We start from the raw sequence: 27582 nt of genomic DNA on the forward strand, positions 1-27582 counted from the left end.
GAGAACAAAGAGGGAAAAAAAAAAAAAAAAAGAAATGCTAAGCCAAATTATTCCCTCAATCCACACATGCAATATGAAATGAAATTGAAAGGAGGCAAGGGAATGGAAGGACACATTTTGATCTTGCTAAGAAAGCAGCTGTCAGAGTTCAACTACAATGAGGTACTAAAAGAAATTTCTATTTTTAGAAGAGTGTATTTGAGACTGATTACTGCCCTTACATTTCCAACTTATAAAATCACAAGACTAAATTAGGCTTCTATATTATTTTATTTCCCTCTTAAAATAAAGCATTGAAGTCCTGCACACATATAAATATCCCCACAGTTTCTTACACACTTTCTATCCATCATTACTTAAAGTGCCCAATTGTGAGCATTAAAAATAAAACATTACCATTAGAGTGGCTACACTTACAGAAGGACTGGTATTCTGACAAGGCAGGACATTGATTTTCACCTGCAAAGGAATACATCCTAATACAACACTCATCAATATTTACCCTGATTGTTTTTATTTTTCTTGCACTCAGCTGACCTATAAGTGATTAAAATACAGGGTTTGTTGTTGAAACATTTTTTACATAGTGTAAGAATAAAAGATAAATGCATTTCTTTCTTTCTAACGCCCTCTTTCCCCCATGAAGTGTTTACTGTGTCCCAAGCTGCTATGATGATTAAAAACCAGTTGAAAAGAGCTCTGGAAATGCATGCAACTTAAAATCCACTTAAACACACTTTAAGTTATAAAGTCTGAGAGCTTTTAATTTCAGCATGTGGCTATGGTTCAGTAGGATTATTAGATGTGTTTGTTGTGCTGGCAAGACTGGTAAACACTTCTTCCTTAGTTTCAGGTTGATGTCGTTCCATTTTGGTTTCCTCTTTAGCATCTTTATTACTTGTATCTTCCTTGCTCTTGATTACCAAAGGTTCAATCTCCATGATTTCCTGTGGTGGCTTAGGCTCTGGCAATGCTGACTGAAGTCCATCAACTTGAACTGGTTCTGGGACATCTTCCGCTTTCTGTTCAAGTCTTTCCAAAATGTTCTGGACCTTCCTTACACCATCTCTCCTGGCCTGGCGCACATCTGCACGACCCTCGGGGTCCACTGAGTCTAGGGCTAGCAACTCTTTGGTCAAATATTCTTCAATCATCAAGTATTTTTTATCAGTTTTCTTGCCTTCAAAGGAGTCGACTGCCTGCTCAAGCATTTGTACTTTCTCCAGAATTGCCTCCACTTTCAAAACACCAGGATGCTTTTGAGGTTCTCCCATTTCAACTGTCTTCACTGTTGCAGCCTCTTCAGGAGCAGGCCCTTCCTGTGGGGGCACAACTTTAGCTGGGCAGGGAACTTTTTTCTCAGCTCTCTCCGGCATGGCTGCAGGTTTCTGAGGCGGTGGTTTAGAATCTGGTTCCTGGTGAGTGACCTGAATTGGGATATATGGTGAAGGCATCTCAGTATCAGGTGGTGGGACTGCCTTGTGTTCTGTTTTGCTCTCAGGTGGTGGGGACGGTCTTGGTGGCTCTTGAGGTGGGACTTGTTGCTGAGAAACCTGGTGACGAAGAAAAGTGTGTGTTGAGATATTAAAAAAACATTATTTCTTCTTAAAACAACCCCCCCCCCCAAAAAAAAAAATAACAAAAAGGAAAGGCTTAGTCCAAGGTTTTCAGGAGTGACTCATAACCATGGATACCAGTCTGAAACCACCTAGACAAACATCTTGATTTTCAGAAGACATCAGTACCTATTCTTCTGAAATTCAGGCCCTTCCATCTGTCTCAGGTTGGAGTACCCCAAAAGGCTAAAGATGCTCGTAAAATCTAGGCCTTGAATTGCATTTAAACATGAAAACTGAAATACAGTTATGCCAGGCATTTGGCTAAGGTTCTCCCAAGCACCATATCCCTGTAACCTCACCTCCTAATGCTGGTTCCGACTCTTAATGACTCAGTAAGGACAAGGAATGTGGAAAAAACAAACAAATTGGGAAGAGGAAACAAAAGTTTTCCTTTCTCCTCTTCTTTCCATTACCATCTCCAACTCTGCCTACCCAACCCACAACTGTGGCAAGGAAGCTACCAAGCTTCCTTCTGCTCACCAAGCCCTCTCTCTAAAGCACTGCCCACAGCATGGGGAGTTCAGTGCAACTATCCCAAGAGCCCAACAGAGGAGTCTTATTCTATACTGCTCTTGCTATTCTCATTAAGAAGTGATTTTAGTACATTCTCTTATGAGTTGGTGGTGAACTTAAAAGTTTTACTTAGCATCCAATTTTCTGCAGTTTTAGAACTGCAATTTTAGAGCATTTAAAATGATACCTGTGCACTGCTGAATTTTACTATTCTACAACACAAAAAAAATACTTAAGAGTTCAAACAGTTATTATTTTAAAGCTCTGAGATTAATACCAACCGACTCTCAAAGACATAAAACTTCAAACTACAAAATACTGCCTGTGCTTACAGAAGTCAGCTCTACAAGCAATTTTATAAAATGGAATGTTAGGCTAAGCCCTGGCCTGACTGAAATCAGTAAGGTTTTTCCAGCTGACTTCAGTGCAGTCCAGATGTCATCCTCAGTGTGTCACCAACTCAGATACAGTATTTCTTGAAGAATTATCAGTATTTTGCTGAGTTTTGCTTTGAGTTATTCTTATCCCATTCCCATTTTCAAGATACTAAATTTTTTGCTAGTGTGTTTACTGATTTTATTTTTAGTGTTTGCATGGAAAGGTTACTATAACAATCTTACTCATTGTAGCTTTTAGAGATAATCCCTGGGGTTACTACACAAATAACCAGTCATGAACTCAGAAATCTATCAAAATTGAAATGAATAGGGTTTTGAAGCCTTAATGAAAAGCTGGAGTTCATGAGACCTGTACTTTCATTCCCCTGACAGCTCCTTTACTTATTCATGCACACAAACAGTGCTTTTGGAAAGGGACATGATCGGGCTCTTACAGATGTAGAAACCTGAAGTAAAATACCTATATTTATATCATGTAAGTAAGTACCCTGAATTTCAAAAACTCATCTACACTGACAATCTGTTATGACTTTAATCCATGTAAACATTGAATAAAATTTGATTAGGGACCTCAAATTCTCACCCCTAAATATAAATTCGTATTAAAGCCTGGGATATGTCATTAATTCTGAAGTCTTAATTGGTCTGGTCTAGCACAAGGTTTTTGAAAGTATCAACCTAATTCTGCTTCTGTCAGTTTCAATGCAAAAAAACTCTCCAGACACAAAATCTAGGGCTTTTTTTTTTTTTTTTTTTTGCATAAATAAAATTCCCTTCCACATGCTCGCAAGTGCCAATAAAATTTAGCTTTTTGTGTTGAGGAATTCTTGACTCAGAAGATATTTAACTGTAGTCTTAGTAAAACATTTGTTTAACATGAAAAAAAATTATTAAAACATAATGGAAAGTGGCTAGTTTCCACCTTTACATATCTAAAATAAACTGTATCCAAGGGCAGAGATAGGTTTAAGGTATAGTTAATGGCAGGTTACAACTTGTACTTCTAAGGAAGTTACTTTTATTTAACATTTGAATCAAGTTTTAGTCCTTCCCTTCTGTTAGAGGATATTTATTTACCGATAATGTATTTCCAGAATAGGATGAGCTCGTAGTTTAAATCTCAGTTAGTCTTGGTTCTAAATTTTTGTTCTGAGTATGTGTGCTTCGTATGCATTTTGGGCAAACTGAACAGCCTGTGGTAATCTTGTAACATCAATTTGGACAAAATAATGTCCATTTTCTAACACTACGTTACTGCTTTTAAATCCCTGAAATCAGAACACTAAGATTATTAAATCTTACTTGCAATATCGGACACTAAATTGTTCTTAGTGGTAGAAATAGGGAAGACAAAAGGACGAGTCATACTTACTGTTAAATATATTAGTTCAGTGTACAGATGAAGAAATGTTTCAAATTTTTGATCAAAGAAACACTAGTATTAACATACACGCCTGCTGGTCTAATTCAAGTCCTACTTGTCTTAGATTACGAGAAAAGTAGATTGGAAGGAAGAACTTCACTATTCTGAAAAAGGTGAAAAACTGTTGTTCCAGGACATTTATCTGTCAAGAAGAATGTCCTTCAGGTAGGAAGGAGAAAAAGGTTTAAGATTAGCCTATGCTGATCCACTTTCCTCATAACTGAAATTACTTTCTGCATCTGAAGCTATTTTAAATGGTTCTGAGACATTTATGAGGCATTTTTACATAAATGCCGCAAAGCTCATAGACCTGTTTTTTTAACCCCTCACATACTGCAACATCAGTGACCTCAGTGTACTTATACCAAATTAAACTCTGATGAAAGGAAAATCATTTTCTGCATGTTAGAAGTGATTTGCTTAATGTAGTTCAATGACCTGAAGACTTCCAATACCTGATAGGTGCAAAGGTAACTTGCTGCTAATATTATCTCAACAACAAAGCTGTTATCAATTAGAATTTCTCAATTTGTTTAAAACCAGTAATTGATAATGCTTTACGTACTTTCATGTACCTGCTAGTATGAGCAAACTTTTCAACTTTAGCCAACAAAGTACTTAGTGTGTATTTACCCTCCCCAATCTACATACCTGAGGTCTGTCTACAACTGTCTGTACTCTGATAGGAGCTTGGGGCTGTATCTGAGTTGTAACTCTAGCTGGCGAACTTTCACGACTCGATGAACCTTTCTGAGACATTCTGAATGGAGATTGGGCTCGTGCTGTCTTAGACTCCCTGTCATCTGGTTGAATTTTGTGAAATACTGGTTGATGGGCTTGGTATTCACTCTGCTGGGCAGGGTAGTGTGTCTTCTGTGCCTGATGATAGACTTGAGATGGCTGCCTTTGGACATTTTCATGGATCACAGGAATTGGAATATAACCACGAGGAAGCTGATGGCTTCCTGTGTTGGATCTGCCAGATGACTGAGGGGAAACCGTTGGTGAATCAGAAGCTCCAGGAGACTGAGGCTGTCGTGAAAACAAAATTCATTATTAGTTTTAATCCTCACAGTACTTTTTGTTTCCAAAGAGAAAAGATAGTCATGGAAACTGAACCTGTGTTTCTGGCATGCAGAGGATCTACTTCCTTGCATTTTTTTTGCCAAGTGCCTCTGGACAAACCGCAGAACTAGTGGGAGAGCATCATTATAACAAGTAGAAACCTGAGCTACAGCATTCCCATCCCTCAAATGGGCAGGGAGGGGATGCTCAGTCAGAATGTTTTCTGCTTCTACATGGCTGTTCCTGTCTAAACCTGTTAAATTTGAGGCAAACTAAAGTTAAGCAAACAAATTACATGCTAGAGACAAAAACAAACCACTAATAGAGGCACACCAAGTTTAGCTTTCTGATCTTGATCACACTAATAGATTTTGTTTTGTTTTAAACATGCAATTCTGAAGTAGGTGATGGCAAGGTACATACAGTTAATGCCCCTTTTTTCCTTCTACGACTTTCCAGTAACTTAGTCCCACTGGCACCAGCAATGATAGCTGCTACAGTTTAGACCTATCATAGCGTAGACCTGGAATCACTGCTGAATCCAGCGCCCATGTGGAATAGGAAAAGGCAATTCATTAGTTCACAGCTCCCTCCCTCTTTCCTGCCATGCCATCACTTACTTTGCATGAACTGCAGCAGCTGTCAAACCATTCTATGAGCTGAATGAACCGGCTAACTAGAGGGGAAAAAAGATTGTTTTCTGACATGTTTGTTAACTGCCTCAGTGAAAGGCCATGTAAGACTGGAGTTGACACAAGGGAAAGGGCAGGACAATACAGCCAAAAGTGAGAGAAGGGCAAGCAAGACAGGAGAGGAAGGGGAACAAAACCTCTCTTTTGGTACTGGTGATCTATTAGATCAGTTCAGCTATGAAACAGCTACCTAAAATGAATAAATAAATAAATGCTTGTTTGTATTACTGTACCCATCACTGCCACTGTTGGTAGCCCTGCCTATGTGGGTTTCAAAGGCACAACCACAAGGTCTGGTCAGTTAACACCCACACCATGTTACCTAAATTTACAACAGCATGTTCTCAGGACCTCAGTAGCTATCCCAAAGCAATGCAGTTGGAGGCACAGATGACATGTTCCTGCAGTCGGTTTGTGTAAGAGACAAAGCACATTAACTGACCAACTGTACTACACCAGGAGAAGGAAAAACTGATTGTACAGATTAGACAGCGCTCCTGGGGAGTTCTGGCTACACTGGGGAAGAATGAAAACAAGAAACCCTTCACTACACCAACCCAGCTATGAGAGTGGACTGAACTGCATGGATAAAGCATTGCTAGTTGAGACAGCTGAGATTACTGCTAACAGAATTTTAATTACACTGTTCAGATTCAGAACAGGTTTCAGAGCAAAATCCACTACTGCTACATTACAAGCTTGTTGATATGTTCTCAAATTCATAAAGGTTGAATTTTCTGCTCATCTTCCTTTGATTAAAACTGAGGATACATTTTAGTATAGTAGAAGGATACAGTTTCTGCTAATTCTCTAGAGAGAACAAGCAAGCCAAAATTGTATCTTCTGGCAAAAACCAAGCAAGTCAACTTTTTTCTTTTTAGGAGTCATAGTTTGTAACTATTTTAACATACCACTGAAGGAGAAAAACATTTTACAATTCATTTTAAAGCTGTAAATCTATGTATGTAAATCTATACACTTAGTAAGAGTGAAGTATTAAATTGGAAAGCAAAGATCACAACAGTACAAACTTCTAAAATGGCTCAGGTTGTTAGCTAACTAGCTGTATTTATTTTTGCCTCATTCACTTTTTTCACTTCATGGGGCTTTTTTACTTACAGCATAGAAGACGAGACTTGCCTGCATACTGAGCTTACAGAGTAACTGGCATAAATCATAAGCAATCCTCATCTACTGTAAGACAACCTGCATGACTCAGAGGATCTCTTTTCTCAGAAACAATTTACATGCATCCGTTTCTGCATAATCATTTGAGAATGAGAACTTACGATAGTAGAAAAAAAAGGTGAACACTTATGCTGAAATGACTGTGCACTTTTGCATTTTAATACTCTGGAAGTATCTGGAAAATGTAATCCTGTGGTAAGTTTGGATATCTGAAGGATAAACTAGCCTTGTGACATTCAGGTCACAAATGTTGCAAAGACTAATGCAAACACACCCTAGCAATATTGACAACTTACCTCAGGTCCATGTGTAGCTGGAGCTTGGGCTGCTGCAGCTGCTGTTGTCTGTCCACATTGTTTATCTGTCGGAGAGGCTTCAGCATGTCCCCTAGAAGGGGACTCGGAGCGGGCATAGGCCCCCCTTAAAGGTGGTTGTGCCTGCACTGTGGTAGGCACAGCTTCTGTCTTGAACCGTTGCACGCTAGGTTGTTGAGCAGAAAAGCAGGGGTGCTGCTGTCTGTTATCAATGCCTTCATGGATGACTGGAATTGGGATATAGCCAGCCCGCAGTTTTGGGTATCCCATGTTTGCTTGTGGTTGCTTTGGACTATCACGAGATGGGCCATTTGCTGATGACTGGCCTTCCTAAAAGTTAAAAATATGACACAGCATTTGCTAGCAACTCAGCTCAATGCACCTCGTAAGGAAAAGCAGCCCTAAAGGCCCATCGTAAAAACAGTATCAACTGCTTATTAAGACTTCAGACCCTCCCAGATCGGAGCAGGGTATTTAGCTATAGTTCCAAACAATTCAGAACTGCAGGTGAGAGAAGAAAGGAAGCTAAGTATTTTTTTATTTGTATGTCTCTTCCTTTCCTTACCACTTCCCCATCCCCTGATAAATATCAACTCAGGCTTTAAAGTACCATCTAATTAAGATAGTTTCTCATTTAACATACATTACTTGCATATAGCCTCCGGTCTACCTGCTTCAGATGGAAACACTCTAAACAACCGTCTGTGAGACTAGAGACATTTCCTTCGCATGCTTCAGAATCTATCCCATGTAAGAAGTAAGATTTTGCAATTTGTTGGTCTTGTTCTTCCCACTGACTAAGAACTGCTGATGCTGGATACTGAAAATATCCACTAATATTCACTTTCAGCTAAAAGAGAATTAATTTCAGTAAATACTGAGGAAGAGAAGAGGGGAAGATAAGATAGTGTAATAAAGAGGAAAATGCTGAAAAAAATAAATCCCTGTGTTGTCTGAGTATGCTTACTGAACAATGTCAAAGCTCTGGCAAGGGTGGAAGTGGTTTGTACTAAGATCCCTCATAAGTCCTCTAATAAGTTCTTCCTGCAACGGTCATTCTATTTTGAGGCCCTGCTAGGGCCAAGTTCCAGATGTATCTCTAAGTCAGATCATATAACAAGCACCTCTGTCATTCAGAGGGTAATGTCATTATTCAGTAAGAGGGGAATTTAATAAGGGGACATATGGTGCAAGTGTTTGGAACCCTATTTTTAAAGAGGTGTTTAAGCTGCAAAAATATTTAGTTTATGTAGTCTCTGTATATAGAATATACTCATTCATTAAGTGAAGAATTAACTATTTTACCGATCAGATTCTGAGTGTTTCTCCTATATGACAGTATGTCTTCAAAAAGCAATTTCTGAGAAATCCTGTAAGCTATGAAACTGTAGAGAATAACTTCTATTATTCAGTAAGTTAATGAAATAAAGATTAAAAAGTACATAAAGGAAGAAGTTTAAAACCAGAGGCCCCGATGCTGTACTTGTTTTTACTGACAAAAAAAAAAAAAAAAGCCTCCACAGTCAGAGGAAAAATTCTGAAAAAGGCACAGAGGAGAACTAAGCCCAGAAAGTTCTCACAGGAAAGTAATTTGAAGTTGGCTTTTCCAGTTACAGAACAAGGATGATCTCACGCCAAGTTCTGCACTGGGATCCACCACTAACAAATGAGTCATTTTAATTCATTCTACTGGGAAACTATTCATCTCCTGAACTAAGACGATCTAGGGACTTCAGGACCCTGATGACCAACTACTGCATTATTTGTCAATTCGCCTTCTGTTGGACCAATGAAGTTACCAATACAACCAGAATCTGCAGTGCTTCTGGCAGGTGTTTCTTCTAGGATCTGGAGTGGCACACAGCTGTGCCAACAAACTGCATTTGCTGGAAAATTTGATTTGCACTCAGCTAGCAACCATGTGAGGCTATGTGCAAAGCCAAATTTCTGCCAAGTGAGCAGAGCTGACCAGGCTGCCTCCCAGTGAGGAAAACTGATGATTCGACACTCGGAAGAAACACCTTGTAGCTCAGTGCTGACTCAATACATTCATGCTTGGCTCTCACCAGCTGCTCCGCACACACTCTGAGGAAAGCTCTCCTCTGACAGAGGGGGCAGGCAAGCTGTGGATGTCACTGGAGAATTCAGAGTAAGCCACCCCACCTAGATTTAGATCTCCCACTACTATAAAAAGGAGATTCACTCACTTCGAGCACTGTCAGACTCCCTGTAGGAAGGGTCAAAGCCTGGAAAAGCTTAGGTGCTGAATGGGCCAGGAGTACCTACAGATCTCCCAACAAGGGAAGTATCTTGGCCATGGTCACTCCACTCATGCTCCACTCTACCATAGCAAGGTGCAAGTAGAACAATTCTACCCTAAAGGATTAGAGGCTAGCTCCTACTTTCCTGGCATTTATAAAGACTGGCAGTCTTTTGACCTGTTCAATTTTGAGATAAGCCCTTCAGTCTTCTGGAGTCTTCTCTAAGCAAGAAATCATTGCCAAGGCTTGAACACTCACCATGTCCCATTCCCCTCTATCCTCCATGAATACCTTCCTAGCATTTTGACCATGGGTTTCCTCATCCATATCATTGTTTTCAGATCCTTTAGGCTGCCCTTGTTTTGAACCAGCTTAGCAATCTGACAGATCTGCCTCTGCAACTTAAACCCTGGTTAGAACTTCAAAACAAACAGTACAAAAGCAAAGAAAAATCAGGTTGGATTGCTTTTTTGAACAACTGAGTTTATATCTGAAGTGAAGTTTTTGGCAAGTTTTAACACATTTTTAATAGAAGTACTGCTCCCTCTTTAAGGACAGTAGCATAAAAATGATAGAATCATAGAATCAGTAAAGTTGGAAGGGACCTCTGGGGATCATCTAGTCCAACCTTCCTGCTCAGCTGGGTTACCTAGAGCATCGTAGGCAGGGTTGTATCCAGGCAGGCCTTGAAGATCTCCAGAGAAGGAGACTCCACAACCTCTCTGGGCAACCTGGTCCAGGGCTCCGTCACTCTCACAGGGAAGAAATTCCCCGTCACAGTCAGGCAGAACTTCCTGTGCTTCAATTTCTGCCCACTGCCTCTTGTCCTGTCACATGGGACAACTGAAAAGAGTTTGTCCCCGTCCCCTTGACATCCTCCCTTCAGGTCCTTGTACACATTGATGAGATCCCCCCTCAGTCTTCTCTTCCCCAGGCTGAAGAGGCCCAGCTCTCGCAGCCATTCCTCGTAGGGCAGGTGCTCTAGCCCTCTGATCATCTTTGTAGCCCTTTACTGGACTCTCTCCAGCAGCTCCATGTCTCTCTTAAAACTACACTCCTGTAATTTGTCATTTATTCTTACAGCTGCCCATAACTTACCCTGCTCCTGTGGAAAGTTAGCAGTTAGAGTTGGTCCTTTGTTCCAGGTTTCTTTTCCCCCTATGGTCAAGTCTGCTAACTAAGGAACACTTTCTTTTTTTGGTCTCCCTACAGTACTGCTATATTGAAGCTATCCTCAGTAAAGGAAAAAACACAAGTTCCCTTTTTCTTATGCTATCAGCAAGTCCGACACAGAGAGATCACAGATTCAGGAAAGATGCTTTCATCACAACTGTTCTTCCTGATCCACATTGTTCTTTCAATATTTAATATTTAATACCATAAGCAGTTGCTTGTGTTAGCCAGTTAGTATCACATTCTCAACATCTCTTCTTCTTTCTTGCTCTCTCCTGTTTCCTTTCTCCACACAGTTCCGTAAGTCTGTGAAAATGCAGCAATCTACTCTTTGGAACACCCCACATTGAGGAAAGGCCCTGAAACAAACTGCCTTAGTTGAGTTAAACAGCTCCAACTGCTTGGGACTCCTTTTAAATGCAGATCCAGCACAACTGCAGGGCCACGCAGATATCCTGACATCCCAATAGTTAGGCTTTCAGCCGAAAGAATCCCTTGCTCGCTACAGGACAGCCTACGCTGCCAACCTGGACCAGCAGGTTCTGGGAGCCTCCTGATAGGAGAAACTCACTGGTATCGAGGGGATAGCCTGACAGGGGAGGAGGATCCGCATCAAGCTCTAGAAAACTCCTATTGCAATACTATGAGCAAGAGATTCGTGGATTCCCCCTGAACACTTTCATTCTCAAAATTTACACCATAGCCAGCCAGGAGACCAAACATTTCTTCTTCAATTCTTATTTGCCCTGTAACAAACATTTTTTTGCTTATTTATATAAACAAACATTTTATCTGGAAAAGTTCTGAGTTCACATTTAGCACAAACCTGCATAAAAAGATAGGAACAATAAATTAATAAATGAATTAAAAGACTCAGTCCATCCTCCTTCCCAGTTCAAATATGGAAAGCAGGAACCAAACTTCTGTAACTGCCTAAGAAAACAAAGTAAGCTTATCCTCCTCTCACCCAGAGAATCAAGAAGTACTTTGAAAATAAAATTGAAAAAAAAAAAAAAAGAAATAGAATATTACTGAAGTTTCTCATAAGCAGAACAACTGACAATTAACGTTACAGGAACCCAGGTTGTGATCAGATGCTCAGTTTGTAAGTGACAAAATCTCCAAAAGAACGGAGCACAAAAACTCCCTCAAAAAGCTCAGAAATGTTAATAACAGTACTAGCCTACATTTCAGATAGCTTTAAACAACACTAGAAACTCGGATCCAACCCATCATTCATGAAGCACTACTACAAAGAACACTGGACAAGTCCTGCTCAGACTAGAAAGAAAATGCATTGGACAAGCTGCAAGCTACCCAGCCGCACAGTGCTGGAAGATCAGCGGGGGAGGAATTGCAGCCATCACACCTCTTGGGAAGAGGACATGCGTTTCTGTTGTGAGGTCATCACCACGATAAATAAAGGTGCAGCCAGCACAAGTTGAGCAACTGGAAAAAACACTTCATATCCCCACATCCTACTCTTGGCTTCCCATGGAGAGGGCATGGTCAGGAACGATGCTAAAATCCTTAAACTTACTCAGAAATTTTAAGCGAGTTCTGGAACGAGTTTAAGTGAGACAGTAAGAGAGAAAAACAAGACGTTTGAGCAGAACTCCCTCTGCTGAAGTCCTATCTGCAGTGGATAATGCTGTAACTCCTCATGTGCCCCAATGACTGCTCAAGTATTATTTCAGACTGAAAGACAAAACCCTGCAAATTCAGACACTGCTTATGCAAGTAAATTCCCATGCAAGTCAATCAGATGGCTGTACTGATATACTGAAATCTGTCAAAATAGTCTGTATGCAAAATAGATTACTTGAATAGTAGTATCAAACTTGGAATCTTCCTTTTGAAATTACTTGCATATTATACTTTTCATTCCTCTTATACAAAAATTATGTGCAAAAAAAGAACTTAATAAGCAAGTTCTGCTACAATCATGCCCTAATACTTCTCTTAAACTGTGTTGATATAGTTGTAGAAACTACATCAATTCACTTCTCTAATACATAAAATATACACACAATATACACATCTAGCACTTCTGCAGCTTATAGAGCAACAGTACAGATTTAAATATACACTTGTTTTGTAAATATTATCTAGCAAAAGAATGCTAATTTTACTTTTAACATTACCTATAGAAAAATGTGTCTTTCTACGTGCAAACAAAAGGATCTATTGACTTCAGTATGGTTATTAACTTTTAAATTGCTGTGGTAAAGAATATCATGCAAATAGAAGTATCCAGGTTGCTCAAAAAACAGAAAAAAATGCCAGTAGAAAATGTTATTTACGTTGAAAGTGTACTTCCCGTAACTGTGATCCTTGTTAAGGATTTTTATAAAGTAGGGAGTAGTACAATTCCATTCTTTCATAAGAAAACAGAACAATGCAACTGAAACGAGTGACTGACATATGTCACATATGACCACTAAATTGTCTTGTACATACACTCAGCCTTTATTTTTAAATCAAAAATTGCCATGGATGACCTAAAAAAACAGTGTTATCTCATATTCAAATGTAAGAATGGTGTATAAAATCTGTTTACAAAAAAAATTACGGACAGGCAAAACAGTCCATATTAGAATTGGATTCCATATCCTCTGCTATTTCGCTTTTAGACAAGTATTTTCTTCTCTGTTGCTCTATGCAGGTAAGTCAAAAGTATTAGACTACCTTTGCTTGTAGTAAAATCAGCACATCGAAGTATTTCTGGTAACTTGATTAAAATACTAAAATGTTTCTCAATGGTGCTGTGTGTTTATACATATTAATAGTACAACACAATCAGAAAGTGTGTATCATTAATACTTCTCAGAGAATTAATATGGGTGGACAAGGCAGAGACTAATTTGCTCCAAGTACTGACCAGGAACTTCGTATTACTGTATTTCAGCCACTGAGGATTTTTACATTCTCATTCTTTTACTCACTATTTGTACTCCAGTATATAGACTGAGCACATGGGTATTTGAGCAAGATATCATTAGCTAATGACTGAAGGAAGCCATGAATAAGTTTAGTCTCATGAGCTGTCTTCACAGAACTTCATGTCAGTCACATAATGTAACCTATTTATACACAAAGCTGCTTCTGATGTTTTATTTATTAAATGCCGAGTTTTATTTCCTAACTTACACATGCATAGGTGAACCAGGCTTTTGTTTTCTCTTGTAATTATAATGCTATATTATACAAGCATTTCATCAGTATATGCTCTAAGTGGCAGAGGACAATGATGTCATTAGAAATAAATAAACACTATTAAAAGTTGAGGGAGAAGTTTAATCACAGGTCCTAGGCCGTTCAGAATTTGAGAGCCTTACCAGAGCCAACCTGTTTGCTAGCTTGTGGACTAATCTTATTTCAGGAACTAAAATGGTTCCTTTATTGATCATTAAGCTGATTCTTCTGAAGCTAAAATGTCTTGGCCCAGGCCTGAAGACACTTGCTCTTTATGCCCATGATTCGAAGTTGGCCATACAAAATGCATCAGAAATTCAAAAAATGCTGAACTGAACATGTTCTGAGAAAGCAGTGACTTCTATAAACAGAGGAGTCTGCTAACTCCTGAGAGGAAAAGAGAGTTGGTGTCATCACTCACTGTCAAGTGTAATGTACTGGTTTGAAGAAACCCTTTAGAGCACTAACAGAAATTTCCTTGTCAAGCATCTTAAGAATGACATACTTTAAGGTAAGCTGTTTCTGTCCACTGCCTGCTTGCCTAAGAAGTAGGTGGCCAACCTACCTTAGAACATAGAAAAAAAGTACAGCCTCAAGAAGGAGCATAACACTTCCCCATAGAAAGGAGAATAAATAGCTAACAATTAAAGAGTCAGTGTGAATTGCTAGTGTCTTTATTTTCAGCTAAATTTCATTTTGCACATAGGTTTTTTAATTTCAGTTTCTTAAAACGGTAATTTTCCAACACTAAAAACACTTGCTTACTCTGCACCTTATTTATCAGTTGTGAGACTTTGTCATCAACCATAAAAATTTTGTGCTATCCAGCCTACTTGGTGATGTCAGTCAACTCATTTCACCACCCCATGTCTGTAAAACCAAGGGGAAAAAAAGAATCAAAACAAAAGCTTCTGTAAAGTAGCTGAAGATATAGCATTTTTCATTTGTAAATAAATAATGTAATTTTAAGAAACTTTAAGAAACTTTCATAAGCCATTTCTGCTATTTTACATTTATATATAACTTAGCTTGAAATGATGGCATAGCTGCCACAGAAAAAGGTGGAGCCAGAACTTACCTAGTGAATGATACTGTCTCTATACCTCAGAGCATACTGAATTGTTATCTGCCTTATCATGATTCAAGTGGGCACAATTCTATTCTCACAACGTGGTTAGATGAAAGTCATGCCAATGTGCAAGTTACAGGTGTTAAAAATATGATTGTTGGCTATGAATGTTGGCACAATATTCTTTCCTTCTCATTTAGATAAAAGGTACACTCTACTGGAAGTTATAAAGAACTATGCAAACAAAACTCTTCTTATCTTTCCTCTTGTATGATTGCCCAGACACTGCTGCATTACTTCTAATGTAATTTATTGGTGTTCTCTTTTATTTTTTCTTATTTTTTCACCTTGTTTTATGGTACCTCTATAAATTTATTCCCCAAATCCACTATCAATAATATTAGTATTTAATAATACTAATTTTAAATTGTGTTATTAATTAATATTACTAAATAGCATTTCTAATTAACACTAATAATTAGTTACTAATTAATAGTATTAGTATTGCAACTTCTACACATTATACACTTTATATACAGCACACTTAACCCAGCTGCATAATTTATAAAGGAATGGGTGATATATAAACCCAATTGTGGTAGAATGCACATCAGCAAAAAGAATGTAAAACACTCCAGATCTAAAATGTTACCTACTCATCAATGGAAGGAAATTTGAGAAAATCATTGCAAATGATGCAGGATTTCAGAGAGGCTATTGACATTTCCATGCCATTTCCAATTTGGCCTCCTAGGAAATTTTCAGTCAAGTTGAACCTGAGAAGCCAGTGCTCAAAAATAAGGTCCGTGCTAAAGAGATGAAAATCTAGTGACTTAAGACTTGTTTGGGGAAGCAAAGAGAAAAGAGGTCTAAGTCATGAAGTAAAAGAAATGGTAAGGACAGAAACTTAGGTGCAGTTAGTTGTTCCCAAATACTACAGAAACCTTTAATAATAAGATAATACAGCTTTTTTCTTTCTGTAGACCTCTGCAGTCATTGCTGGAACCAATAAATATATTATCTTTATGATTGTTCCAGGACTTGAAGCTGTACCAGCTAGCTTTAATCTCAAACATAAGATAGTTGCGATCTACTGATGATCACAGTATTAGTTCAGTGAATTTCAGCACAGTCAGTTCCTTAGGCCTAATTTTAGTTGCGGTATTTCCCATTAGATTTACTGCATGTGGAAGCAACATATCCAAGGGGCATCAATGAATATTTACACAAATCTTGTTTCTGTTTTCTTCCTTAAATGTAATCTATCTTTAATCAACATTCTGGGGAACGAATATCCACTAAATGATTTAACATTTTAAGAGAACCTTGCAGAAAGTATGCTGAGCTACGATGGCATCAGTTAAGACAGGAAACAAGCAGCAAGTAAGCATGCAAAATGAATAATTCTAAGAAAGAAATTATAGGGAGAACACTTTTCTACTAAAAGTATGTATGTACATACATCATGATATTGATCATGCCCTTTTTGAAGGACTCACTATTAACTAATTAGTCACTTGAAGGAAAATCGTTAGTCTAATTAGATGTTTTTGTTAATAATGCTTTTCAGTCATCTATAAAGTCCTCATTTTTTTTTCCTCATTGAAGTCTGGTAAGAGATTTTCTATTCCTTCTTGATCAGCTCTGTAATCCAGCAATATTGCATGATATTGCAATGATTTCATACAAGTAACTGGGCTAAACATGAACAGCATGGACACACACTCTTTGCATGGGTGGAAAAAAGGCTAAACTAAGTAATAAAGTAACAGAGGATCATTTGAATCAAGGACAAACAACTTAAATAGCTAAATGGAAACTCAAGGTCTGGTTCCATTGATTTAAAATGGCTCTATCATGGACTGGAATTTTTCGGAGTTGCGCCAGGTTGAGAGCTCCTTCTCCTTTAATCTGATTATAAATCTGGTGCAGTTTACTGCAGCCAACATACTTACATTGGTGCCAAACGCAGTAAGCGAGAAGACCAGTATCAACAACTCCAAATGGAATTTTATTATTACTACTGTCTCAACTACGTTATTCATTTAGCTTAAAAAGCTCTGCTAGTTTAGATCTGTGCTCCATACCCTGTCCACTTAAAAATGTAATAGCATGTTTGTTCATCTAAGCATCTTAAAAAAAGGGGAACGAATATTCAGGGAGAGCATATGGATAGATATACTGTAATGGTTAAAGAACACCACAAAGGATCAACAAAATTTCTAGTTCACTGCCTGATTCCAGAAATTTATCAAGAGAACAATGTATCAAAGTAGTGAGTACAACTTGTCTTTGTAAAATCATCCCAGTAAAATATGCATGAAAGATTAAGTCAGTTTTTCTAATTCTCAGATCACTCCCTAAAACTTTAAGTTCTCAGTTCTTCTCATTCTTATGCTAACTCAGAACTGAAGAGTGTTAGTACCCAGCCTTTATCTGCCTATATCTGTAATTTAGTCCTTCTTAAGCTGAAAGAAAAAAAAGTACTTAATGCCTTAAAAAAATCATTGTTGGGTTTGAAATTCAATGTCAGTGGTTAATCTCTGTCTTCACCAGAATAGCTTAGCTACAACATCAGACTGGAGCTCCCCAAAAATCAACAAATTTCCATTTTCATCTTTTGGGACCAGTGAACAATCCCAAGGCATACAAATCTCTTTCTGGTGCATATTATCATGTTTTTATGTTTGTAAAAGAAGGTATTCCTCCAAAGCCCTTCAAAAGCAGGTGCAACTTTTTTTTTTAATCTATAATAACCCTTGCAACTTGGCAAGAGAAGTACTTTTCATTACCACAGACTTTGTATCAGATAGGGCTGAAAATTGGTTTTGTTTCAAGCACCCACTCAAAAGAATACTGATCCATTAGAGCACTTCAAATTCCTGTTCTCATGCAATTATCAAAAGCAGCTTAAATGTAACTTTTCTCTTAAATGGGTTAGCATCAAGCATTATTTTCATAATAGATGCCTTTTAAGTAAATAGCACAGATTTCTTCTCACTTGTGTTTTATGAAAGAAAGAAACATACTTGCTATGTTATTTTTATTGCCATACCAGCCAGTGTAATGGGTGCCTCATTATACTAGGCAGACAGTGTCTCCAAAAGGAGTTAAAGCACTTTTCCTCTGCATTCTAAATATTCACATTATTGAATTACATTTTTCTAAGGCTTCTCTACATTATTATCAGATTTATACACTTACATATTAAATTAACTAGTACTTATAAAGCTGAAAATGGGATAGAAGGATATGTCTTGTCAATTTTGATTCATTTCCACACTCTGAAAATAATATCTGTTGTATCTGTGAATGCAATTGCACTAAGTTTTCCTGGATTCAGCAACTGCATGATAAAAAAGTATGTCCTGTTCATTTCTTTTAAATACCATACTGCTCTCACACCAAGATTTCAGTTACAATCTGCACTCACAAAATAGGCTATTATTATTCATTTAGTATTTAGAAAAAACTTAAACTCTTGAAATAATAATCTCTATTTAGTGCTTTGATTTAAATAAGGCTACAGAAAGAAAAGGCTGTAATAGGTATGTTGAAGATACCCGATATCTTCAAAATGTATCTTCATGTTGATGTATCGTGGATACGCTTTACACATAATTAAATTCAGTTCAAGTTTTTTTTACAAGGGGCTACTGCTTAAAATGGCAACCCCAGCAGCACTTCGTCCCCGCCAGCAGGCGTAAGGCTCTTCCCAACACGATAAGAACAGCGAAGCCCTGGGTACTGTGAAGGGTGGGCTTGACGTGAGCGGGGCCAGGCTGATCAAAGCCTTTCGCTGCTCCGCAGCAGTCTGCCAGCTCCACTCCGCAGCCGTCACCCAGGCAGCGTTTTAGAGGGACAGCCAGGCAGCGCCAGCTGACTCCCAAAGCCTGGGGAGCCTTCCCCGGCGGCGACGCCAGCCGGCCTTGGGCCTCCGGGCTGCCGGCCAGGCGCGCGGCTCCGCGCAAGCCGCCCCGGCTTCCTTCACGGCGCAGGCCCAGCACCGCCACCTCTCACCAGGGAGCCGTCCTCCGCGGGTCCCTGGCCGAGCCCTTCTCTAGGGAGCAGCTGCGGGTGACACTGTAAATAGCAAGGGTGCCCAAATCACATCCTCTGTGTCACTGCTCTGATATTAACACTTCATCCCGGCCCACTCCACTGAGTTGCAAAATCAAAGGCAAGCTGTAAAGTTTGGTGTACTGGGGATGAAAACAATGTTATTTGCAAGCAAACACAAGAAGATCCCATAGGAATTATTTTTCCACTGGACTCCTAACTTCTGGTTCAGCTCAAGTTTCCAGCACCTTCTGTCTAGCCACTGCATTCTTTACAGAAAATGCTAGTACTTGTCAAATCGCTGTTCTTCCGAGAACCAACAGAGCTTGACTTGGAAGAGCTGTTTATGAGGGCCCTTACAAAATCACAACGGCTCTCCCCTCAGCTGCTTCTTTCCATGGACATATTTGGACTAAGATGCAACTTTTCTCTGAGCATGCTTAAAAACAAAACCAAACCAGACAGCAAAATTACTGAGATAGTTTGTGACCAGAAAAGAAACCTTGACAAGTTAAGAGTCTGGGTTGGGTTTCTTTCTCTCTCTCTCTCTCTCTCTCTCTCTCTCTTTTTTTTTTTTTTTTTTTAATGGCATTCATTGTTTGGGCCATTCGCAGCTGAAAAATACATCGAAGTTCGCGTCTTCCCAGGCAGGCTGGGTGGACTTAAGCAACTTTAAATAAACATTACAGGGCCGAGGTATCAAATGATTTAATGCACAAAAAAGGGACTGCAGTGCGTCAGAGACAAAAGGCAGCTCCTGGCCTCACTGCATTGCCATGCACTGAGGAGAGCGACGGCCGCGCTGCCCCTCACCCACCGCCGGGCAGGGGCCGCGGGCCGCGCCCTGCCCCTCGCCCCCCGCCGCGGCGCCAACGGCCGCGCCGCCGCCCCGCCCCCGCCCTGCTGTGTCACGGCCTTGCCCTTCACGGACCCGGGCGCGGGCACGGCCGCCGCCGCCGCGCCGCCCCGGCTCCCTCCCGCCCCAGCTTCTCCGCGGAAGTTGCGGCGGGGCGGAGCGGAGCGCGGCGCCCCCCGCCCGGGGCCCGCCGTACCTTGGCCGCCTCGACCCGCTGGCGTGGGTCGCTCCAAGTCGTGGTGCGGCTGTTGTGATCCACGAAGAAGGGCCAGCCGGTCTGCGGGTCGATCTTGATCTCCCAGCCGGGGGGCAGCGGCTCGGCGCTGCCCTCCATCTGCACCAGCGGGGAGTGAGTGGCGGCGCTCATGCTGGGCGAGCCAGTGGCCGGGCCATGCGCTGGAGTGTCAGGCGGGGAAACCGGCCAGGCGCCTTTATCAGCCAGGGCGGGCGGAGGGAGGAGACAAGGGGCTGGAAGTGTCTGGAAATAGCTGCCCGGCGCACAGGGGGAAGGCGGAGGACGGGAGAAGGGAGGGGCGGGAGGAGGAGAGACCCGGGGTAACTGGCCGGCTGGAAACTTCTGGTTGCGTCTAGCACAGCTTGGCTGCCCCCGGGCGGGAGCTGCCCCTTGAGTCACCGCCGCTGCTCGCCCTGCGCCGCGGCTCCGCGGGCGCAGGGCAGCGGCTGCAAGTCCGGCCCTGCGCCGCGAGCCCGGCCCGGCCCGGCGGGAGAGCCCCGTACCCCCGGCAGAGCCCCCGCATACCCCCGCAGACCCCCTGTCTGACCAGGGCTGCTTTGCTTACTGTGGCACTGGAGCGAGCCCTTTCTAACTGATCAAGGGGACAGGTGCTGCCCCCGAAAGCTGCAGTGTGGACTCACCCCCAGGGCTTCTTTAGGAAGCAGCACAGCAGATAGTGTGCAGAATGAGTCTTCTCTTTTTTGCAGGAATGTGAATGCATTTTACAGCTCCACTTAACAGAAGCGGTGCTTGATGCAGACAGATGCTAGAAAAGTAAACGTAAAAGATACGCTGCTTTACTATGTCCAGTTCCAGCTACAGAAATGTAAGTCTGATGCACGAGATATGATTTTTAGGCAAGTAATGTCTTGCCTAAGGAACGCACAGGCCTCCAGCGTACTCCGAGCTTCTTAGGGTTGGGGCATAATAGCCCATTCATTCTTTCCTACCTCCTGTTTGAGTGAGCAAAGCCCAGAAAGTGCCCTGGTTGCTCTGTGACTGGTAACTTAAGGCTGTAATTGACTAAACCAAACAAATAGCAAATAAAAATGTTTGTTTCCAACAGGGTGAGCAGACATGCTCTTCAGATTCAGTTGCTTTAATCTTTTTTAGCTGTTTGCAATTTAATATGTTTAAACCCTCAGTTTCACTAATACCAAGGAATATGTCAAAGGGTAAAGCTTTAAAACGATGTCTTTCTCTATAGCTGCTGTTATCAGTTTGTCATGCACTCCCCATAAGTGTTCAGTTGGAGATAATTGTACTTCATAATTGTTCCACTTGTAGTCATCTGACAGACCTATAAGAAGCCACAGATTGCCTACTGATAGTTACTTTAAGTAGAATGGTGAATGTAGAGTGTCCCTTAAGTGCAGACATTACCTGCTGCAAAGTTACTTGCTTCAGGGAATTCAAGGCATGCATTCCTTGGAGATACTCATTACTGCAGAACCTCTTATTTAAGAAAAACCTGGCTGTTCATACTCCTGGAGACAACCAGGATCTCATCCTGCTTGGAGAAGGAAAGCTCAAAGATTTCTAGATACTGCTTGATGTTGATACTCCTTTATCTATTGGCAAAATGAGGAGTTTTTTTATCATGCTGGCATACCTTATAACCCCTCAAACTTGCTCCTTCCTTCCTGTAAGTCTTCCATTCTGTACATTTTTTGCCTTCAGAACTGCATCAAAGACTACTCTTTCTATCCTCATTGTGCGCTTTTGACTCACAGATACTGCAAACTGATGAGTTCTTTTCAATCTGTACCTCAAAATGCCCGTATTGTCAGGATCATTATTTTTCACTTACCCATTTGTAATAGCAACAATCACATCTTGTTTATCTTACAGTCTGTCCGGGACTGTGATAGGCATCCCTGGACCTACCTCCTAACCCTGCTTATCTCTGTGCTCTATCAAAGGCATTGCTGCCCAGCTTCATTAGTGTCAGCAGTTGCCTCAAAAGATTTGATATCTGGTATTTGTTCTGCTTCCAATCTGTAAAAATCTGTAGAGGAATTTCACTCTTTGTCTCATTTTCAGAACAGTAACAGGCATGCTTAAACTGTAAGTTCTCTGTGGCATATACCAGAGTCCTTGCCAAACCAACAAAAGCAGCTGATGTAGGGGAACAGGGTAGAGAAGTGTTAAAAGGTCTTGCAGGGGAAACTACTTATGTAAATTGAGGAAGTAATACACACAGTTTTTGTGCCTGATGGAGTGTAAATAGAGAAAAGAAGAATTTTTTGTTTGTTTTGCTGTAGCTGATAGCTAATTGTACACTTGGCTGAATTAATAAATGAGGTCAGCAAGTAGATGAAAAACTAATAAAAGGAAAAATCAAAGGAGTATCTAACAATTATAAGTTAGATGTTTTTGTGCATATGTGCTGTGGTAAGAAATGGAGGAGAGTACACTTCACAGAAATTAGCAGGAGCAAATAGTTCAGGGTTCTGAACTATTCTACAGAACAGAGACCCATGAGGACAAGCTGGGAATAAAGGACTGTAGACTGAGAAATAAAATCATTTTAGTCTCTCTTATAGCTGAAAGCTATATATCCCAGCTATATAGGGGGGTAACAACTGAAGGAATCACTTTTTTGTTCTCTAATACAAAGTTGTGCAAGGCCATAACTGCAACTCCAAAGCAGTATGGCTTCTAGTTTGTATTATTGTTAGCTTTATTTATAACCAGAAATGTTGGTTATGGAAATGTTCATATAAGGAATACTGCAGAGCAAAAATCTTAGATCCAGGAAAATTTGTTATAAGATAAAGAAGTTCTATATTCTCTGGATATTTTAAGATGAGACTCCAGCTTCAAGATCTATATATTCTACTTCGTAAGAGAAAACAATTAAGAAGCTTATATTTGGAGATACTTCTGTCTTCTTCATTTGGGTGCAAACATAGCACTTCTGACTTCTTTAGGCTCATGTCTGCATAGCATTTTGCAGACCGAGAAGAACATTTGTTTCAGGGTGTTCCAAAACAACTGGAAATCATGTAATCATAGTTAACCAAAGATAATAAATTCTACAGGGTCTTCATGTGTTTCTTTGTGTTGAAAATGGACAGATGCTACATCAATCAATTAGAAAATCAGTAGGCTCATGTGAACAATTAGTTTTTCCAAAGAATATTACAGGACCCCAAATCAGCAAAACCATTCCTTCCTCAAGCCAGCAACTACATCATCTCTCCATTTTGATCTTCAAAACTGTGGAGAGAATTTGCTTCAGCTTCCACATTATACCATGGTATGTGGTAAATTGATTTTGTATGTGCAACTACTTTCCAGAAACCTCAGGACATCCTAGACTTTAAGAGTATAGACCAGCCTGGGAAAGTTAGTTCACTATATGCTGTCATATCTTCTTTCATGGATGGATCATGAAATGTCTGTCAAGGTGTTCTTCTACTGTTCACACAAGGACTTTGGTGACAGTTCTGTCCAAGATGGCATGGCATGTTTGCGCAGACTGTCTGTGGTCCTACTGCAGAGAGCTTTTCTCCTAAATGCTCTTGAATAATTCAGATTTCTCAAAGCAGCACCACTATAAGCAAGTAAATCTCTGTGGTATGTCAGGAAGCAGTATGTCTTGTGGTAAGCTCTAAATTGGCTGGTCTACCTTCTGAGTACCCATGATTAGTAGCAGATTACCTGGACAAAAAAAGGCTTGATTAATCAGGGCCACGAGTTGAAAATGTTCTGGACCAAGTATCTAGAAAGCTTTTACTCATGGACCTGTGGGTAAGTAATATGTATGGCAAGTATCTGGAGCTGTATCCCAAAGTGGGAGTCAGACAAAGTTCTCTCCTGGATGCATTTAAGATTGAGTTTGTAAAAAGGCTCTGTTAATAAATGCAGCAGACACATGGAGTCTCTTAAGATTAGATAGACATGACAAATCTACCACCATGCCTTTCACAGTGTGATGCATCATCCAAATCCAGAGTATCAATATTGAATAGCACGTCACTGATTACATTTTGAAAAAAATCCTACTCCAGCTGTACAAAGCATGTCAGCTGAAATTTAAAAGGTCTTAACTAAAAATTCTCTGCTAACTGCAACTGGAGCGAGATTTTTGAGTTCTTGTTTTGTTCAGAATTGTGGATTTTTTTCTATCAACAAAACAAATCACTGATATGATTTGGCCCCCGTTGCAGAAAATTAAAGATGCAGTGATTTGCAATCTTCTACTACTTTGCCTCTTATACTACAGATAATTTCACTGACCTTTTTTGTCTTTTTGTTGTGCGTAATTTAGTCTAACAGATGATTAAATAGATCACTATCCACAGAGGGTCTGTCTCACACTGACTGCTGTATTGCTGCAGCCATTGTATGACGCATACAGTTTGATCATGTCATCTGCTCATTGGAGTTACAGTAATCAAATGCAAATAATTTGGTACATAAATATAGCTCCTGTATAGAAAATGCAAAACATTAATGAGAAGATAGATGCCTAAGTGTAAGTGTTTTTCTCTTGCTAAATAGAGAAAAACTTCTTAAACTTGCATGTTTCAATCACCATTCATCTATACTAAGTCTGGGCACAAAACATAGTCAAATTTCAGAATTTTGAACCTGAATAAGACTCCAGAAGCTAATTCAATTTAAAAAGTATTCTTTATTTTTTTTTTTGTTTTGTTTTGTTTTGTTTTGTTTTCCAGAAGGGATGTAACCCTATCTTAAAACAAGAAGTCAAATCTGGCTGAAACCCACATTAGTTTCTGTGATCTGTGTGCAGAGAAAAGCAAAGTTAAACACAGAACATAAGCAGCAGAAGGCATCTTGGATTTTTAGAGCTCAATTTCTTAACAGAATATAAATGACCTATTTAAGCTAAATTAATATTTACAAAATATGCATATTTGGTTAACCATACTCTGTTCATCCTGAGTCATTTAGACAGAACTCTAATAGAGAACTCTGGTTTAAGATGTATTTGGGTCTACCCAGTAACCAGGATAATCTTGCCTTCATTAGAAATTAGGAGAACATTTGGAAATTATCACAGCCTCTTACCGCCACAATGGTCATCATCTATTAGTATTTACAGGCCTCCCCCTGGTGGATAAACTGCTGTTCAGTACTCAAGGCTATAATGACCAAAATAGCTAGAAATCTGTTTGTTCTGTTTTTGGAAGTTTACTAGCATGTATCAGTCAAAAAAAAAAAAGAACAGAAAAAAGAAAGAAAGAAAAAAAAAAAAGAAAGAAAATTGCCAGAACTGAAAGTGTCCAATAAGCAAGCACATAAGTCTATAAGAAAAATAACTGAAAAGGGAACTTGAAAACTATCTTTCATGAGTAAAACTGTCTTTTAATGAGTGCTAGGAAAATATGCCACATGCAGAGACAGAAGTTTTGGTCTGTTTTCTGGTGGTACTGCAACTGGTTTAACATCAGTTCTCTGTCCCTAATCATCCCTCCATAATATTTTTATTGTCTTAAATTGAAGAAACAGGTGCTTAGCTAATAGGATCTCTGTTTCTTTCCTTGGCACACTGAAATCTCAAAGAGGTGAGCAGACAAGGAGTGAAAGAGAAACAAATGTCCAGAAGTGTCTGCTCCTTCTAGCTTTCCTTCTTGGAACAGCAGTTACCTGAGAACTACCAGGCAGCTCCCAATGGGGAGAGTAAAAGCAACTTTAAAAGAACATTTTTAGCCATACAAGGAGCTTTTTGTATCAGGCTGGGAGTACACTCCCCCCACTTCTAGAAGTTTAGTTGGCTAGTCTAGGCCAGCTTGCTGATAAATGAAGCTGTGAAGAGAGAGCTGGAAAAAGCTGCAGTGGGGGCTCCCCCTCTCCTCTTGGGAGCTGCTTTCAAGCTGAGGCTCTCACTCTAGGCTCCCACCTGAGCTATGCTGTAGCTTCATTGCACCTATGGCTGAACCCCATTTTGTACCTCTTGGCTGATCCTGACCTGCTGACTTGACCTTTTTTCTTGGCCTTGGACCTATAGACACACTTACTGGACCTCTGGCTGATCTTGGAGGTTATTGCCTCCAGACAGGATCCTAACCCTGATTACCTGACTTGATCTCCTGGGTCCTTGTCAGTAGGGTCACTGTGCCTGCCCACCTTGCTCTGACTCTGGACTCTCCTTATGGGGCAACCTGCTGTTGCTGTTCCATGACACTTTGACAGTCCTGTTTTCCTCACATGTCATGTATTCCACATGATTCAGTGCTTACATTAACATTATTATTTTTCTGTGTAGGAAAAATCCACTTGCCGGTTGTGTCAGCAGTACAGGCAGGTGTGAGAGCATGTTCCTGGACCATGTAATAGTTTTATTAGCTATTTTTTGATCAATGTACACATTTACACATTTACTTAATGTTGCAAACAAGTTAGACTCCTAAGACTCCTAGATAGCACAGAACATCCATGTTATTTTACTGGAGAACATTACTTTTTCTGTGCTGAGCTTTGAACTAGCCGAAAAGACAGGACAAATCTTCACCTGCACAATAACCTTCAGGAAAAAAACTTCTTTAGCCATCCCTGCTGTTCGATCAGTAATGTCTGATATGACAGAGAAGTAGATAATGGGGAATTCTACTTCACTTCTGCTCCAACTGACTGTAAGTCAGGACTCCATCCCCAGTGTTTCTGGGGAAGACTGAGACATGGGTAATGCCTAAAGTCTGTTCACTGCAGCACTGGAGGAATAATTCTTCCCAAACTTTATCAATTTACTGAAACATGAGATTGAATTGTGCTTATCTTGGTTTGCAGAATTGCTGTTTTGGCAAATGGTGATAACAGTTTTTTTCTAAATTACAGGCTGTTGTACGTACGAAGGTTGTTTCCAATCTTTAACCTTTTTTTTTTTTAAACTCAAGCAAGACAGTGGTTTTCCTTCCCTAGTGGTTATGTTTCTAAATAGTCCAGGGCACTGGAGAACTGGATTTTTGGTTTCCAAGTGCATATTACAAATGTTCTCATATCTCTCTATCTCCTCATATTTTATTTTCTTTCTGGCTGAACATCATCTATTCTATGTGCTTTAGTGGTGTAAATATCATGTCTATTTAAACAATTACAGACTGTGCAAAGCACAAAGCCAGCGAATCTGATTTCCAGAGGGTTATCCTGGCAGGAAAAGATCCTTGCTAAGCTTTAGGACAGCACAGCCCTCCTTCTGTTCCCCAGTGTTAGGAATGTGGCCTGGCAATTAGCAAGAATAGATCAGTTCCATTCTTCAGCAAACCTTGACTTACCAAAATAGTTGTCTTGGCAAGCTGAGTGTGCCGGAGGCAAAGAACAAGTCAGCTGCTTTTGTCTCTCCATCCATCCCACAAAAAACTTCTGAGACTTCTTAATTTTTGGTGATCTTTACTGAGAAGGAAAGAGGACCCTTTTATCTGTGTGTGGAAAAATTCAAATATCATCCTAGAATAACTCTGTATTTATGGCAGTCATTGGGATTGTAGTTGAAAGCTCTCCCCTTTCCTACCTCAGTCAAAGACTTTAACCTTTACCTCTTAAAGCCTAGTTG

At 40.0% G+C, this 27582-nt stretch overlaps 1 protein-coding gene across 1 annotated transcript; it reads right to left on the reverse strand.

Moving 5' to 3' along the window:
* Positions 1 to 251: 251 nt before the first annotated feature.
* BAG3 (BAG cochaperone 3) lies at positions 252 to 20248 on the reverse strand. The gene is made up of 4 exons (XM_062580570.1): positions 20022 to 20248; positions 7195 to 7542; positions 4605 to 4985; positions 252 to 1553 (listed from the first exon to the last, which is right to left on the reverse strand). Exons 1-4 carry the CDS (start codon positions 20190 to 20192, stop codon positions 780 to 782), a joined length of 1674 nt encoding a protein of 557 aa, XP_062436554.1. The 5' UTR covers positions 20193 to 20248; the 3' UTR covers positions 252 to 779.
* Between the last annotated feature and the right edge of the window lie 7334 nt (positions 20249 to 27582).

This window comes from Rhea pennata, chromosome 7 (assembly GCF_028389875.1).
Source record: "Rhea pennata isolate bPtePen1 chromosome 7, bPtePen1.pri, whole genome shotgun sequence".
Taxonomy (NCBI): Eukaryota; Metazoa; Chordata; class Aves; order Rheiformes; family Rheidae; genus Rhea; species Rhea pennata.

Excerpts from the sequence above, each read along its gene's own strand:
- BAG3 (XM_062580570.1), bottom strand. The coding sequence starts at position 20,192 with ATGAGCGCCGCCACTCACTCCCCGCTGGTGCAGATGGAGGGCAGCGCC. Across the intron at positions 7,543-20,021 it reads AGCGGGTCGAGGCGGCCAAG|GAAGGCCAGTCATCAGCAAA; the intron begins GTACGGCGGGCC and ends TTTAACTTTTAG. Across the intron at positions 1,554-4,604 it reads CAGTTGTAGACAGACCTCAG|GTTTCTCAGCAACAAGTCCC; the intron begins GTATGTAGATTG and ends CTTCGTCACCAG.